Here is a 17,810-nt window from a genome sequence, read left to right on the forward strand (position 1 = left end):
GAAGAAGAACAAAAAATAATAAATCATCATTTACTGAAAGATAAACTATAGATACCGTCAGATAATTAAATAGAGGAATTGAGGACGCTATTTGGGTTTAAACTACATGTCATGACAATTAGCACACGAATCTGGCACTATGGTAGTCTTACTACACCAAACACCCACGCTGTGTAAACATTTATGTTTTTTAAAAATATAAGATTATTGCTTGTCTAAAAACTTTCTGGGATCTTCCTACACTGCTAAAATTACATATAGGAATCATTTTCTACCAGGATGTGCGTATGTTTCTTAGTTGTTGTCCCCTGCAGAGAAGTGTCAGTTTTGCGGATATTACCTATTAGTATTAGGAACATGTACCAAACCTGCAGCCAAGTGTGTCTGTATGACCATGTTAGCCAATATTGTAGGTCATTGTTGTTTTGTCTTGGGTCAAAACAATCATGTACAAAGAAGATATCCTCTCTGGTCTGCATCACTTCAATGAATGCATTCTGATTGTTACGCACCAGATTGCGTACCAACAGTATGTTGTATCGACTTCTTCATAGGTTTTTTAGCTAAGATACTATGTGCTCTAGTTGCAATATCCTCATAAAATATCCTTTTCAATAATTTCATTGTACACAATATTTTCTGTGCAGCGATCGCCATAGCTACCTGGTATAGTGGGTCAAATTAGCACCTTCACAGAGTTTGAACTTTTTGCTCTAGACAAAGCAACATAAAGTTGGTCGTGTGAAAAAACAGGTTCTCGTAAATAAATTCCAACAAAATCCAATGTCTGACCTTGTGCCTTATTTATTGTCATGGCGAAACACAATCTTACAGGAAATTGTGTCCTTTTAAGTGGGACATGCATTTTTTCGTCTTGGGATGATAGTAAGGGTATTCTTGGAATAAACACATGTGTATTTTTTAAGTCACCCACTGAAATATTGGCACTAATGACATGTGATTTAAAGTCGTAGCAAGTCAAACGTGTACCGTTACATAAACCCTCAGACGGATTTAAATTTTGTAATAATATAATTGGACAGTTCTTTTTCAATGTTAATTTGTATGGCGACAGACCAGGTGGATTTAAACTATGCAGCAAATCCTCATACTATGATTGATTAGTAGGTTCAATGGTTTCATCAATGCCAACAAAAGTTTTTGCTTCCTCTGGAAATCGAGCAACAAGCATGTCGTTAATCTCATCAATGAAATCATTCTTAGTTGTTAGGATAACACGAGAGCTTGTGCAGGGCGAGGAAGAAATAAATGTATGCAAATCTGGATAAGTTATCGTGAAGAGTTTATCCAAAGATTCCTTTTCAGTTGTATAAGGAACGATGAAGGATGCTGGAATTTCAATCTTATTTGTTGAGGTCACTTTTTCTTTTCCATTTCCTACTCTCAATAAATAATTACAAAATGAAGGATCATCTTTTGCTCTCATATTTTCAAATAACCGCAACCTTTCAAGTTCTTCCCAGATATGAGAATATAGTAAACTTTCATTAATGAAATCTTCTTTTTCCCCGTTTCGAACTACTAGAAGTGTTTGTCTGACATCACCTCCAAAAACTACAACCTTTCCACCAAATAGTATCGTTGAATCCATTAAGTCCTTTAAAAGTAAATCAAGCAGTTCGATCATTCTTTTTTTCGCCATTGAATACTCGTCCCATATGATTAATTTGGCATCCTGAATCAAACATGTTAGTGAGCTTTGCTTGCTAATGTTGCATGTGACATTTTCGTCAATATTTATTGGAATTTTAAAATGTGAATGTGCAGTTCGTCCACCGGGAAGTATAGAAGCAACTACACTGGAAGTTGTAGTTACCAATAGGGTTGTTCATTCAGATCGGATATTCGAAATCCGAACCGATCCATTCAATTTTGAATTTTGGATTTCGGATTGGATCGGATTTCGGATTATGTTTATTAAAATTTCGGATTTCGGATTGGTATATTTTAATCCAATCCAATCCGAAATCCGAAATTATTAGGACATGTATAAATACTACACTTTAAATTACATCAACCTCCAAGTTATTACCTTTACAATTGCTAGATTTAGCTATATTGGCACCATAGTACTCTCATAATTGCATAAACATGAATTTTTCTTAATGTATTGCCTCTTTTACAAAGAAAATATACATATTAGTTTAACTTTGAGGCATAATAATACGATCTGATATCCGATCCGATCCAAACTTTAAAATCCGATCTGATCCGATATAATTCGGATCGGATTCGGATTGCATTTTCTAGAATCCGAAATCCGAAATTCGAATCCGAAATATGCTAAATCTGATATGATCCGATCAGTGCACAACCCTAGTTGCCAATGCTATATATCCTTTAGATCGTATAGTTGCCAGCAACTCGCGGTACAAGAAGGTTTTTCCAGTTCCTCCCGGACGATCAATAAAGAATGCTCCCGTTTTGTTTGAAAAAATCCTGTCTGTAATTACATTGTACGCTTTGAGTTGATCTTCATTCAACTTTTTGTGTAGTAGTATATCCTATTCAGTTACAGTGATGGTCCTTTCATAGTACACTTATTTTGCATCTTTTGCAACTATAGAAGACCTTATTGCTTCTGGAACTAGATGATATTCATTTATGTCGCAACCCATAGAGTGCAATATATCATTAATATGGTTTATAACCGTGTATCGTATGTCTCTTTTGTGAATATTAGGTGACAAGTTGTAATCCTCCGACATGTGCTCTTCAAATTTCTCCCAAAGTTGTCTCGGGTTAGTCGGATTTCAGTAGACCAATAATATAGCAAATAAACGTCTCAAACTGTATGACATTTGATAACTTGCTGCTTCAGACATGCATTCTGTCAAGCTATTATCACTCTGTAGCAATTCGTGCTTTTCCGCAGATTCCCTAAAGCTACTGTAGCATTCTCCGTTAATAGTTAGTAGATCCCTATATGATTTTGGTCCTCTAATATTCATTAGTAACATCCTAAGGTAGTATCGCTCTCCTTCTGTTGGATGACATGTTACTACACGGCCAATAGCATGTTGTTTTTTTCGACGCGTCCACATTTTCTCCTTTGCAGACCAAACGAAATGTTCGGGGAATTCTCGATATAATAGATTGAGTTCTCCAGCGTCTGTGTTTGTTCTATTCATTTCAAAAAATTGTGTTAACATCGTCTGCTTAATCATCGGATTATTTACAAGCGTATCTATGTTTGTGCTGCTTTTAAATGAAACAAATTGTTGTCCTTTAAGGTGAAGTTGAAGAGGGCATACACTCGGGTAGATTTCACTGATGGAGAAACCGTACAACCGCCACATAGCTTCCGGAGGCGAGAACCATCTAGCAGACTGATATTCTTTTATCTCATCTATTACTTATGTGTTGGTGTCCTTATTGTGTATAGAAAATGCAATCTTATCGTGTCCTTTACATATATACTTATAAAGATACTTAGACTTTAATATCAGAACATATCTCAACATTCATATGGCAATCAAATTTCCCGAGCAAAAAAGGATTATATGGAACAACCCATGAGTTATCCAAATGTCGTTCTCTTATTTTTACTACCACTCCTGTATTGCGTCTTCTATAAATTGGATATGATTCTATTCCTTTTGATGTCTGCTCCACAAAGTTTTTTGGGTATTTGAATTTACAGTGACCTTTTTTCTTCATACAAGAATTTGTTGGGTTTAGATTACCGCACAGACCATGCATCATGTGTTTAAGAACAAGTGAATATAAATCAGGTTCTGCTTTTTCATTAGGTATTTCTGCACTAATAATATTATCGTACGCCTCTGGAGTAAGTAACTTGTATTCATTGGTTAATATTATAAGAAAATGAGCGTGAGGTAAACCTCGCTTTTGGAACTCTACAGTATACATAAAAGCTGCAACTTTCCCAAAGATATTTCGTTTTAGTATATCCTTTTTGAATTCTTCTATTTTCGCTCTAAATACTCAACTGATCAAATCAGGCCTGTTATGTGCCTCATCAGTTGAGATTAAATGTTCCTTTATTTCTGTCCAAGAGGGATTACATGTCATTGTTATAAATAAATCAGGTTTACCGAAATGCTGTACGAGCGCAATAGCATCCATGTACCGTTGACGCATATATCGGGGCCCTCCAATAAAAGAACTTGGAAGGAAAGTTTGTTTCCCGATATTAGAAGCATCGCGTTCCCCTAATCGCAAAATGTCAAGAAGACTTTCTAGTATAGCCATTCTGAACAAATCTTGATTGAATACTGCAAAATCCAACCTTTGTGTTTCAAGTTTAATATACTCATCAACTGAATACTGCTGAAATATTCTTCCTGTGTGCAATATTTCATCTTCATCGTCGTTTCTCATTTGTAGTTTGTAACAGTAATATTCACGGACAAAAACTGTATCCCATCGTCGCTGTCCTTTTTTTAGAATCTCAGCTTCCATTTCCAAATATCCGTGAAGGGAGGTAACATTTTGTATGCTTGGTACCTCTTCGTGCTGCACAATTCTTGCGTATGCAGGACAATTTTCTGGGAGCTTTTTAATACCACAATGCCATCCACTTTGTCCTAGTGGAAATAATTGCGGATATTGCAATGCGTCGTAACAGCCATAGTAGTAATTCACTATTTGTGTTCGATCAGTGCGAGGGTAAATTTGAATATGTGGTGCATTAAAGGCTGCGTCGACATTTTCCTTGGTCCATATTGCTGCAATTTCAGATGAAGTTGGCAAATTTTATACTCTCTGGTCCAAGTCTATATCACATTTGAGAGCTATATGGAAATCTCGTAGGTTCGGTATATGGACCAAAGATCATAAAAACACAGAGTATGGGTTTATTGATAATATATCTATCAATTCCTTCACTACCGATTCATGTACTCTCTCGGAGCATGTCATCCTATGTGTCAGCTCATTGCTATTATCGTAGAAATATAATTGTATGTTTCTTGGTTTGTCATTTGTAGGGTGCAAATTATTTATCCAATGGTACATCTTTCCTTGAACTCTGAAGGTGTAAATACCGGAGTTTCTTTTTGCTAAATCTTTGTCATATTTTACACCAAATGACGTGAATGCAAAAAGATTATTATATGTTCTAATGTATGTTCAAAAGTGGTTAGACGCCACGCTATTTCCAACATATAAATTACGCAATTTCACAGGCATTTGATGAGAAGTTAACTTTACTGTCCCAGTACGACAACAGAATGCAGGAGGTTCATATTCAAATCTTTTCGCTGAGCAAAATTTGCAAATTGGAACTCTCTGAAGCGACACATAGTTTGAACGCAACCGACTGATGTTTGGAGTAAACTTTGTGGTGGTTGTACCATCTGTATAATCGAAATGGATCATTAAAACTAAGGCAAAGCAAAAGCAGTCATGACTGTTAATAGGAGACAAAAAACTGAACAGACCTTTGGGTGTAACTATCTTGGAGACACTGTTATGTAGTTCAGTGGATACAATTGACGTTGAACCTAAAATGAAGGTAGGTGGTCTTTAGATGGAACTAAATAGTGGTAGCTATTTTAAAAGCGAGCAAAGAAAGCATACTCACCTTTTTCATAGACAGAAAATGGACGTGTTTCATCTCTTTCTTTACCAGCCATTGTTCCAATCAATAGAACAGTAGTTATATTCTCAAAAAGCGTATGTCTCTTTGACTCTTGGTATTTTAGTCGACGTTGTAGCAATAACTTTTGATTTTTCTCTACTGCCATCTCTTTGTATTTTTCACGTCGACTGACATTTCTATCTGTCTCTGAGAGGGGATGTTTATTTTTTTGTGTATGATCCATCACAGTCGTAGTAATTACTCCTAAATGAAGTTGTGCAAACTGTCACACAACCCTTTAGCAAGATATCAATTTATATTAGCGAGTATGTAGAAGCACAAAAAGGTACTGGACTTTGATATACGTGACACCTGCTGTGACCACCAACAACAGCTATAGTCAAACAACATTGCAGATAAATACAGTACCACAACTTGTAGAAACAAAAACGGTGCGCAACATTAACGATTAGTAGTACAACGGGCAGGAGAAATAGAGGATGTGCTAATAAGAGCCTGCGTTTACAAATATATAAAGATAAGATAGTTGGTTACCTGTAAGCACGTCGAGCAACTTTTTTTGTCGGACCAAATGTAACAGAAGCGTCAGCAGTTCTAGAAAGGCAGAAATAAGTTGTAGTCATGGTTAGCATTAACTTCAACACATTGTGCATTCAAAATACTCGCAAAAATATTAAGATGAATGGTAAAGACAAGAAAGAAGATCACTATAGTAAACTCTATTAGTAGACCAAATATGTGGATATGCAGTAAAAGATAGTAATAAAGAAACTAAAACTTGTGAATAGGAAATAACACGAACATCTAAAAATAAAAGAAATTGGGAGTTAAAAAGAAAAGTGGTTGTAACGTAATAAAAAAATAATGAAAACATGTTTTACCTGGGAAGCAAACAAGATGTTATCTGGTTTTATATCATGATGCGCCACTGCCATTTTTTCAGAATAATTAATTGGTAAAACTAATTGCCTTAAAATAACAACAGCAGCTTTCTCAGAAAATAGTGAGAAGGGAGTGAAAAGAAAGGAAATAACTGAAAGATGCTCTAACAATTTGTTACAAACTATTCATTCATTGTGGGGACACGCACATACACTCACACCCTCTCGCGCTCATTCATTCTCATTGTCACTCACTCATCTTTACTCCTCAGACACACCACACCAGTCTCATACACACTCCCGCACACCCTTAGAAAGGCATAAGAACGACTTTAGCACTTACTGATAAACAAAGCAAAGTAACTGTTGAATCGTATTTATTGGTAGGCTGAAGGTTTTCCTCGTGGCAAAGAAATTGAATGTACTATAGAAGTGTAGGAATATATACCACAGCGGAAGCAATAACAGAATCTTATTCACGTGTAATCTAAACAACTAGCACGTATGGAGATTTTAGGATTACCTCTTGAAGCGTAAACACAACAAATCTATGTAGTTCCTCAGTTGAAAACACACCAGCAGATTTCCACAGTCTTCTACTGTGTTACCCAAACAATAACCGAAAATAGAGAATTTTGGGTGGGCAAAATTGTAGTAGAAACCGCGGTCAGAATCATGTTCAAAAAACGTCCAGCCTTATATCCATATATATAGCTGCGTTTTTTAGGTCAAAACCGTTTTCAAAACCTGTTAGGTTTCCTTCTCCCACTAAGGGACGGTTTCACGTTTTCTTCCCACTAAGTAACAGTTTCCACTATTTTCTATTATTTAGGCACAGTAGGGACCACATAATTTAATTAACAAGGCTTCCTATTATGATATTAATTTCGAAATTCTGAAACTAATTTCCATCATAATAAATTACGAATTATTCCACTAAAAATTCGTAATTGCACTCCTTAGTTCAATTTCGAAATTCTTCCATAAAACCTTATTTAACTCCCCATGTTAAGATTCAGATACTAATCAATCAAATTAAATTACTGACTATTTAATTTATTGATTACTTCCTTTAGACTTACACTTAACTTATTTCATGTGTCGGATACAAAATCCACCGGCCGGGTTTACACATGAAAACTTATAAGCTTTCATAAAGGAGTATCATCAATCTCAAAATCGAGACATGGATTCCATCAACTAATTATTACTTCGCCAATGTATATCATTGTTATCCAATTTACCAGGCTTATTGACTCGCGAAAGAATCTCGCCTTTTAATAAATCAAAACAACAAGTGACATACACAGCTAATAATAATTATATCAGGATTAAGAGTATAAGTACATTAAATGGACTAGAGAAATTATTTTATAAAGTCAGTATAAAATACTCATCTCTACTTGATCCGTTCAATACATACAAAATGTACTAGCACAAGAAGTTGGAATTAAACCATTCCCATAATCAAGATAAATTATATTTAATCTTGTGCTACAATCATTCCGATGATTTGTCCAATTCCATCATTAGATTGTGAACATTAACTTTTATGTCTTACAAGAACCGATGATTTAATCTTCCGTGTATAAGCTAAACTCTATACACTAAATCATCTACTATGTAAGCAATGGACGCACAAACCAACACATGATCTATTTAAAATGAAACTTTATTGAATTTAAACAAGTAAATAAATAATTGTTCATAAAGAATACTATAACAATACGCATGGCTTATAGTATATTCTAACAATCTCCCACTTAGACTAATAACCATGCGTCTACAATTTTGACACCCATTCCTTCTACATGCTTATCAAAAGTCTTCTGTGGTAAGCTCTTAGTAAACGGATCTGCCAAGTTGTTCTCTGACGCAATCTTGGTGACCACTACATCCCCTTTCTGCACTATATCACGAATTAAATGATATTTACGCTCAATGTATTTTGCCCTCTTAAGGCTTTGTGGCTCCTTTGAATTTGCAACCGCACCACTATTATCACAGTAAAGCATAATTGGCGCTTGAATTGAAGGAACCACACCCAACTCTCTCAGGAAGTTACCGAGCCAAACTGCCTCTTTGGCTGCCTTAGAGGCTGCCACATATTCGGCTTCCATGGTGGAATCAGCAACACAAGTTTGCTTGATACTCCTCCAACTTATGGCTCCACCTCCAAGAGTAAACACATTACCTGAGGTAGACTTTCTAGAATCTCTGTCTGATTGGAAATCCGAATCAGTATACCCAATAGGTACCAGGTCATCCGATTGGTAGATCAACATGTAATCCCTAGTCCTTTTCAGGTACTTGATTATATGTTTAACCGCCGTCCAATGCTCTTTCCCAGGATTAGACTGAAATCTGCTAACAACGCCAACGGCAAAGCAGATATCAGGCCTAGTGCATAACATAGCATACATGAGGCTCCCCACAGCTGATGCATAAGGGACCGCCTTCATCTTTTCTATCTCTTCATCAGTCTTAGGAGACTGATCTTTAGATAGAGAAATTCCATGTCTGAAAGGAAGGAATCCTTTCTTGGAATCATGCATGCTAAACCTGGAGAGTATTGTATCAATATAAAGACCTTGGGACAAGCCTAATATCCTTTTCTTGCGATCTCGCAAGAGTTTGATCCCAAGGATATGAGCCGCTTCTCCCAAATCTTTCATATCAAAATGTGTGGACAACCACTGCTTAACTGAATTCAACATGCCCACATTATTTCCTATGAGCAGTATGTCATCTACATATAAGATCAAAAATGCCACTTTGTCCCCATCCCACTTTTTGTATACACAAGATTCGTTAAGACACTGATCAAAACCAAAAGTTTTAATCGCCTTATCAAAACAAGTGTTCCATGCCCTAGATGCCTGTTTTAGTCCATAAATGGACCTTTTAAGCTTACACAACATGTGCTCTTTGCCACTTTCCATAAAACCGTCTGGTTGCATCATATAGATGCACTCATCAAGACTTCCATTAAGGAAAGCTGTCTTGACATCCATTTGCCAAATCTCATAATCATAATGAGCAGCAATGGATAAGAGAATCCTTATAGACTTAAGCATGGCTACCGGCGAGAAGGTTTCCTCATAGTCAATCCCTTCTTTCTGAGTAAACCCTTTCGCTACAAGCCTTGCTTTAAAAGTTTGTACTTTTCCGTCTACACCTCTCTTTTTCTTATAGATCCATTTGCATCCAATGGGTTTAACCCCATCAGTTGGTTCTACAAGATCCCAAACCTGATTAGAGTACATAGACTCCATCTCTGATTTCATAGCAGCAACCCACTTATCGGCATCCTTATCATGTAGTGCTTGGTCGTAATTGACAGGTTCGGAGGTAGGCTCCTCAGGGATCCTATCATATGATTCTCCCAAGAGCGTGTAACGAACTGGCTGTCTTATTTCTCTCCCACTACAACTACACACTACATCAGTTGCAACTACATCACGTTGATTTTGTGGTTGAACCACAACATCATCATGAACCTGAGTTCCATGCTATCCACAGGGATATCAACGACTTCTTCCTGTTGTGCAGTCTGCTCAACATGACTCCTACTACTTTGTGGTAGTATGACTGCAGGCACTTGTTCTTGTGGGACATTAAGTCTATTGACATTTCTCCCACTACTAAAGTGCTATGGTATGTCAAAATCAACTTCCGGGGTTTGGATATGGTCGTTTTGATTTTCAGATGACTGAGTTTCCATTCCTTTGCTAAGTTCCTGTAAAACGAGTTTACTTCTAGGAACATGGTTCATCAAATAGTCCTCTTCTAGAAACTTGGCATTTGTGCTAACAATTACCTTTTTCTCTTTAGGACAATAGAATAAACCACCTTTCGTCCCTTTTGGATAACCTATAAACACGCATACATCCGTTCTTGCCTCCAATTTATCCGTTTTCCCCTTTAGCACATGTGCCGGACAACCCCAAACTCGAATATGCCGCAGACTAGGCTTGCGCCCAGTCCACAATTCTGTAGGGGTCAAGGGTACTGACTTTGAAGGAACTAAGTTCAGAACATAATTCGCCGTTTCTAAGGCATGTCCCCAAAAAGACGAAGGCAAATCGGAATAACTCATCATTGATCTAACCATTTCCATAAGAGTCCTATTTCTTCTTTCAGCTACACCATTTTTGTGGAGTTCTAGGTGCAGATAATTGAGATATAATTCCACATTCTGATAAATAACCAATAAAGTCCGTAGAGAGGTACTCCCCACCACGATCAGATCGTAGTGTCTTGATATGTTTATTATGTCGCTTTTCAGTCTTAGTCTTGAATTCTTTGAACTTTTCAAAACATTCAGACTTTCGACGCAACAAATAAATATATCCATATTTTGAGTAATCATCTGTGAAAGTCACAAAATACTCAAAACCACCTCTTGCTTGGACATTCATTGGACCACACAAATCAGAATGAATTAACTCTAATTTATCACTTGCCCGATTTCCTTTTGAGGGGAAATTTCGTTTTGTCATTTTTCCTTCTAAACAAGATTCATAAGTTGGTAGTGCCTCCACTTTCAATGAACTTAAAGGTCCATCCTTGACCAACTTGGAAATTCTGTTCAGATTTATATGACACAAACGCAAGTTCCATAAATATGTTTCACTCAATTCAGAAGAACGTTTTCTCTTACTTGGTAAATCAACATTATTCAGTTCTTTAGGTGGTAACGGTTTAGGAATAGAGTCAACAACAAAAAGACCATTAATCAATGTAGCCGAAGAGAGATAACGCTTATTATGAGTAATAACACATTTATCAACGTCATGACAATTAAAATCATAACCATCTCTCATAGCGCTAGAAACCGAAATTAAATTCCTTCTAACGGAAGGTACATATAATGTGTCTTTTAAAGCTAAAACTCTACCACTACCAAACGAAATACTAATATTTCCTAATGCTAAAGCTGGGGCTGCTGAACCGTCTGCTTGATAAACATTGATTTCTCCTTTACTTAGCTGTCGCGTTACCTGAAACCCCTGCAAATAAGTGCAGATATGATAAGTGGCTCCCGAATCTACACACCATGACATGGTAGAAACAGCCGCTAAAAATGTTTCAATGACAAGTAGATGTAAATCACCTGGTTTATTTTTCAGCTTGGCCAGATAAGTTGGACACTGCTTCTTATGATGCCCGGGCTGCTTGCAGTGATAACACTTGCCCTTAGCCTTTTTCACACCAGCAGTCGCGCCACCAACAGAGGGTTTTTGAGCCTTTTTCTTTTTCTGCCCGCCTCTCGGCTTAGAAGAAGAACCTACCTCAAAATTCAATGCCACGGGAGGAGCTTGGGACTTGATAATAGTCTCTGCCGACTGCAGCTCATTCAACAATTTTGCAAGGGACAAATCCATTTTGTTCATGTTATAATTCAGGCGAAATTGCTGAAAACTGCCAGGCAAAGTCTGTAGGATCATTTCAACCTCCGTGTCCTTATCAATGTTAGCTCCAAGGACCTCCAGTTCATTCAGAAGACTCATCATCTTCAGAACATGGTCCCTGACCGATGAACCTTCAACCATTTTGGTATTCAGAAGGGCTTTCATGGCAGTCTGCTTAGCCGCACGATTCTGATCTCCGAACATTTCTTTGAGATTTTCCAGAATGTCATAAGCAGACTCCATCGACTGATGCTGATGTTGCAGAACATTCGACATGGATGCCAAAATGTAACACCGCGCCATCTCATCAGCCTTAATCCATTTCTGGTAAACCTTTTGTTCATCATCTGTGGCATCATCTCCAGGTTTTTCTGGACACACCTCATCGAGCACAAATTTGTACTCTTCAGCAATTAGAACAATATCCAAATTTCGTTTCCAATCAACATAATTTGGACCCTCAAGTTTGTTTTGGGTAAGAATGGCAGTAAGGGGATTAAAAGCAGTCATTGTTAATCTGGGAGACATTAAATATTTAAATAGATCAAATCAGTTTGTATTATGAACATTAAAATTCAAAACACATTATATATATACAATCTATGCACCTTGAACAACAAATTTCGATGGGAAAGAAGCTATTCTTGCAATATACATATATAATGACAGATTTTCACTCCATAAACTTAAACAGGTCATACTCAGATGGAGAGTAAACTGTTAATTTAAACCAAGTGAATATCAACATTCAACATATATTAGTCCCATTGAACCAACATGCATACTCAGATGGAGAGTAAATACAAATAATCAATGACTAGTATAACATAGTGCTTATTCATAATATTTTTATCCGATACGGAAGAAGACCTACGTCAACGTGTAAAAATATTATATCACTAATATTTTAAGCCCGGGGACCAAGGTATTGATCCCCACAATTACTGGAATTAAAAACAACTAAAACAAAATTTCAGAATTTTAGAAAAACAGCAAAAACACCATCTAAACGACCCCGAAAGCCCAAAAAACAACTTCAGTCATGAAAAATTCATGTGTATTGCTCACTGGGCCATTTCGCTTGGATCTGCCAAGTTTCAAGTCAATCAGAGTCCGTCAACTTTTTGACCTCCGATTTTCTGCCCTAATTCAGCAAAACTTGTTTTTCCGTTTTACATGATAAAATTCAACTTTCAGATTATTCTAACTCAACATCACTAATATTAAAAGGATACATCAAGTTTTCAGAATAATCAACACAACCCATAACAGATAATCACACCAAAAAACAGTGCAGGTTTTCAGAAAAAACAAACTTTGCATGTAATTCAAAACTTGCATATAGAACATGATATTAATCCTTATGGTTTATCCTAATTATTTAATTAGACGTGAGTAAGCTCTGATACCAATTTTAGGAATATATACCACAGCGGAAGCAATAACAGAATCTTATTCACGTGTAATCTAAACAACTAGCACGTATGGAGATTTTAGGATTACCTCTTGAAGCGTAAACACAACAAATCTATTTCGTTCTCCAGTTCCTCAGTTGAAAACACACCAGCAGATTTCCACAGTCTTCTACTATGTTACCCAAACAATAACTGAAAATAGAGAATTTTGGGTGGGCAAAATTCTAGTAGAAACCGCGGTCAGAATCATAAAAAACGTCCAGCCCTTATATCCATATATAGCTGCGTTTTTTAGGTCAAACCAGTTTTCAAAACCTGTTAGGTTTCCTTCTCCCACTAAGGGACGGTTTTCACGTTTTCTTTCCCACTAAGTAACAGTTTCCACTATTTTCTATTATTTAGGCACAGTAGGGACCACAAAATTTAATTAACAAGGCTTCCTATTATGATATTAATTTCGAAATTCTGAAACTAATTTCCATCATAATAAATTACGAATTATTCCACTAAAAATTCGTAATTGCACTCCTTAGTTCAATTTCGAAATTCTTCCATAAAACCTTATTTAACTCCCCATGTTAAGATTCAGATACTAATCAATCAAATTAAATTACTGACTATTTAATTTATTGATTACTTCCTTTAGACTTACACTTAACTTATTTCATGTGTCGGATACAAAATCCACCGGCCGGGTTTACACATGAAAACTTATAAGCTTTCATAAAGGAGTATCATCAATCTCAAAATCGAGACATGGATTCCATCAACTAATTATTACTTCGCCAATGTATATCATTGTTATCCAATTTACCAGGCTTATTGACTCGCGAAAGAATCTCGCCTTTTAATAAATCAAAACAACAAGTGACATACACAGCTAATAATAATTATATCAGGATTAAGAGTATAAGTACATTAAATGGACTAGAGAAATTATTTTATAAAGTCAGTATAAAATACTCATCTCTACTTGATCCGTTCAATACATACAAAATGTACTAGCACAAGAAGTTGGAATTAAACCATTCCCATAATCAAGATAAATTATATTTAATCTTGTGCTACAATCATTCCGATGATTTGTCCAATTCCATCATTAGATTGTGAACATTAACTTTTATGTCTTACAAGAACCGATGATTTAATCTTCCGTGTATAAGCTAAACTCTATACACTAAATCATCTACTATGTAAGCAATGGACGCACAAACCAACACATGATCTATTTAAAATGAAACTTTATTGAATTTAAACAAGTAAATAAATAATTGTTCATAAAGAATACTATAACAATACGCATGGCTTATAGTATATTCTAACAAGAAGCACATAATAATTTCTTTTACATGCTAACACTGGTGGAACTAAAGATGCAAATTCGGTTGTTTTATTCTTTGGCATAAAATTATCAAGTTGTTTATGGTTAAAAAAAATATAACAATAGTAATAATATAAAGACATATACTTCATATTTAACGTGCATCAAGACTGCAAAGTAGAGAGTACTATTAATAACTCAACCTTAAAAATTCAAAATCTGCAACAAATGATCAATGGTAACCATCATTACTGAAATTGAAACAACAAGATTAGGCTAAATAACTGGTTGATAAACATATAAGATTGTTGGAGCCAACTCTGACAGTGCTAGATCTATTCGTGCTTTTACTGATATATCTAATTCGTAAGAAGTACGACAAAATAAGTTAAGATATATTAATATTAAGTGAAAGCCTGAATAGGTAACAATAGTAAGCCTTAATGAAAACATAAGTTCAGACAGTTGATACATCACTAAAAGTTTCCCCTGATTGTTTTCTCTATTGGTTCCTTGGAAGCATATGGAGTCCATTCGGAAGATTATTTCAATTCCTTACTGAGAATCAAATAAGCTCTATCTACTACAAACTGAAGCAGGAAAAAAAAACTTGATATAGCATTGCGAGTATTCAGTGAGTGATAACTCCAATTTACAAAGAAATTCCCACGAAACTACAGCAGGTGAAAACATAACTGTAACAGTAAATAGTTCACAATTTGATCAAGGAAAGACTGTTTTCTCAGACCAAAGAAGACTAAAGTCTTTCCCATTGACCAGTTCCACAACCAAGTGACTTCAACACAGAACAACTTGAGCAACTCTGATTTTCTTATTGTTATTAAATCCACCGAGGGAAAAACAGAGCGGCTTGCTTGTGTAGTCCTTCATATATATACTTCTATCAAAAAATGATAGTAAGTACGTCTAATAAAGATACCTTTTCAATTAACTCAGGCACACAAATAGAGTATGTTCCATAAATTTTTATTAACTACTTCTCCATAAACATTTTATTTCTACTTTAATGTATTAGTTACGGTCTGCCATTCGAGTTCTTTTAATTATATAAATAAGTTATAATATTTGTTTCTTCGTAATCCGTTGATTTTGCTCATCAAACAATCGCCTTCAGCTAGCATGGTAGTTTTTATCCCTTTAACTTTTGCAACTTGTAATTAGTAAACATCACACAGCTGAAAAATTGAACAAGTTGTGTAATCTAATCTCAAATTTATAGATCAAACAAAGTAATCACCTGTGAGCAAACGAGCACAGATACGAAAAGGTAAACAGTGAAATATGGAGAGAAAACCCAAGCAGAACAACGTCTAATCCAGAATTTATTCAGCGGTCATAGCTAAACAATTCTATAAAGTGTCAAATATAACCCTAAAAGTGAAGATCATATTTTCCAAAAAGAAGGGCATCGAAGTAATCTAACCTGAACAGATAATCTTTAACTCAAAATATACCGCTAATCCCATAAAAACCTGAAGAGATAATGTTTAACCCCCAACGTTTACCCCATGAAACGCAGGTGTTAGCAAACTAAGAAAACAACTGAAATCACCAAAAACAAGAGGAGTCTGATGTTACACGTTTGAGAAGAGAAAGAGCCACGTATCCTACGGAGGAGAACGTGAACAGAATAGTGTAAAATAAAATATGCTGAGAAGGAAAAGTTTTGGCGTAGAATCTGTGTAAATTATACCGAAAAGACTAAAATACCCCTAGACGACCAAGAGCACCTTATTCTGGCTTCTAAATAGGTAGAATATCGTGCATGAATGAAACTTCACTTAAAATAAGTAAATTTTTCTATTATATAGAAGAGCAAAGGTTTCGACGTGTCAGTTTTAATTCATTTAAATTTTGTTTAAGGATATTCCTGTCTTTTCATATCCTCTGTGAGATGTGGCTATTAACCTGAAAGTGCACTGCCACGTATCATTTGGTCACTATTACTTTGTGTGGTTCATGTCTTCTTCCTGTTACTCTCTCATCTTCATCTCTTTGAACTTTGCAACTCTTGCTTGTGGATTTTGTACCAGCTATGCCAAAATTTGTGCTATTTTCCCCTAATTCGCGTGCCCTATTTGATGGTACAGTCCCTCAATTAGCTTTTATATTAGACTTCGAAGGTGGATGGGGCGACTACAGATTGTTATATGTAGAGTGATTGGTTACGATTTTCTCAGAAAGATTAAGGTACTCTTTTTTATTTTTCATAATTGTTTATTTAATTTCTTTCGATCGTTCAGTCCTTTGAGCCGCATGTTGAATTTTTTAGTGGATTGTCTTGGTGGAAAGGTCTAACCCTTGGATTTCATTTGACCGACAAAATTTGGATTGGGGATATGTTTACCAACTAATCGTTAATGCTTTTCTGGTATGAGAATAAGATGAAATAAATTCAGTCATTTTCTCCAAACCAGAATTCAATGGATTGCTTGCTTTTCTTCTTAATTTACAACCTTTCTCCAACATCTTCGTGCGCCTGTATGTTACTGATGGTTCTACCGTTATGTTTTGTTTTATCTTCTTTGTATCAGGTTACACTCTGCATTGTGATAATTGCGTGTTCTTGTGTCTACTCAGCATTTTTCGACTTCGGTGAGTAAGACTTTTACACTAAGGAATGCATATTACCTTTTAAAAAATAGTATATTCTTCCAATATGATGGCTAAAAACTTGATATAATTTGTGAAAACAAATGTGTAGCAAGAACCTGATGTGACGTTGCTGTTTATTTAAAATGTGTTAGTCTTTCTTTCATGTAGTTTGCTGTTAAAAATCGGCATTTAGAATTGATTCACCTTAATTGAAAAGGTAAAGAAACTTCCCCGAGTTTTATAGGGAAAAACGTCAAGTTGATAACAACCTCGCTCTCTTATTTAATAAACAAGCTTAGAGAGTTTTAAATAACTTAAACTGAAGAAAATACAAGATTGTTCCTATATCATTGTGAAAAAGAATATCTAAAGTTATTATTAGTTCGGTAACACATCAACATAGATATGAAGTCAGCGGAAACATAAATGACAAGGAAATTATAAAGAGTAACAAATTAAATTTTGTGGAGTGTTTATCCAAGGTGATAATGAGTTCACCTTGAATTACAAGCATGATAAGAGCTGTATGATCCTTTACTAAAGTTTGCAGCTTCAGCTCTATATGTAAAATATTTT

General features: G+C 35.6%; 1 protein-coding gene across 1 annotated transcript; it reads right to left on the bottom strand.

Annotated features, from left to right (window-relative positions):
* Positions 1-1,111: 1,111 nt before the first annotated feature.
* On the bottom strand, positions 1,112-1,663 carry LOC104213255 (uncharacterized). The gene has a single exon (XM_009762717.1). It carries the CDS (start codon positions 1,661-1,663, stop codon positions 1,112-1,114), a length of 552 nt encoding a protein of 183 aa, XP_009761019.1.
* Between the last annotated feature and the right edge of the window lie 16,147 nt (positions 1,664-17,810).

This window comes from Nicotiana sylvestris, chromosome 3 (genome assembly GCF_000393655.2).
Source record: "Nicotiana sylvestris chromosome 3, ASM39365v2, whole genome shotgun sequence".
Classification (NCBI taxonomy): domain Eukaryota; kingdom Viridiplantae; phylum Streptophyta; class Magnoliopsida; order Solanales; family Solanaceae; genus Nicotiana; species Nicotiana sylvestris.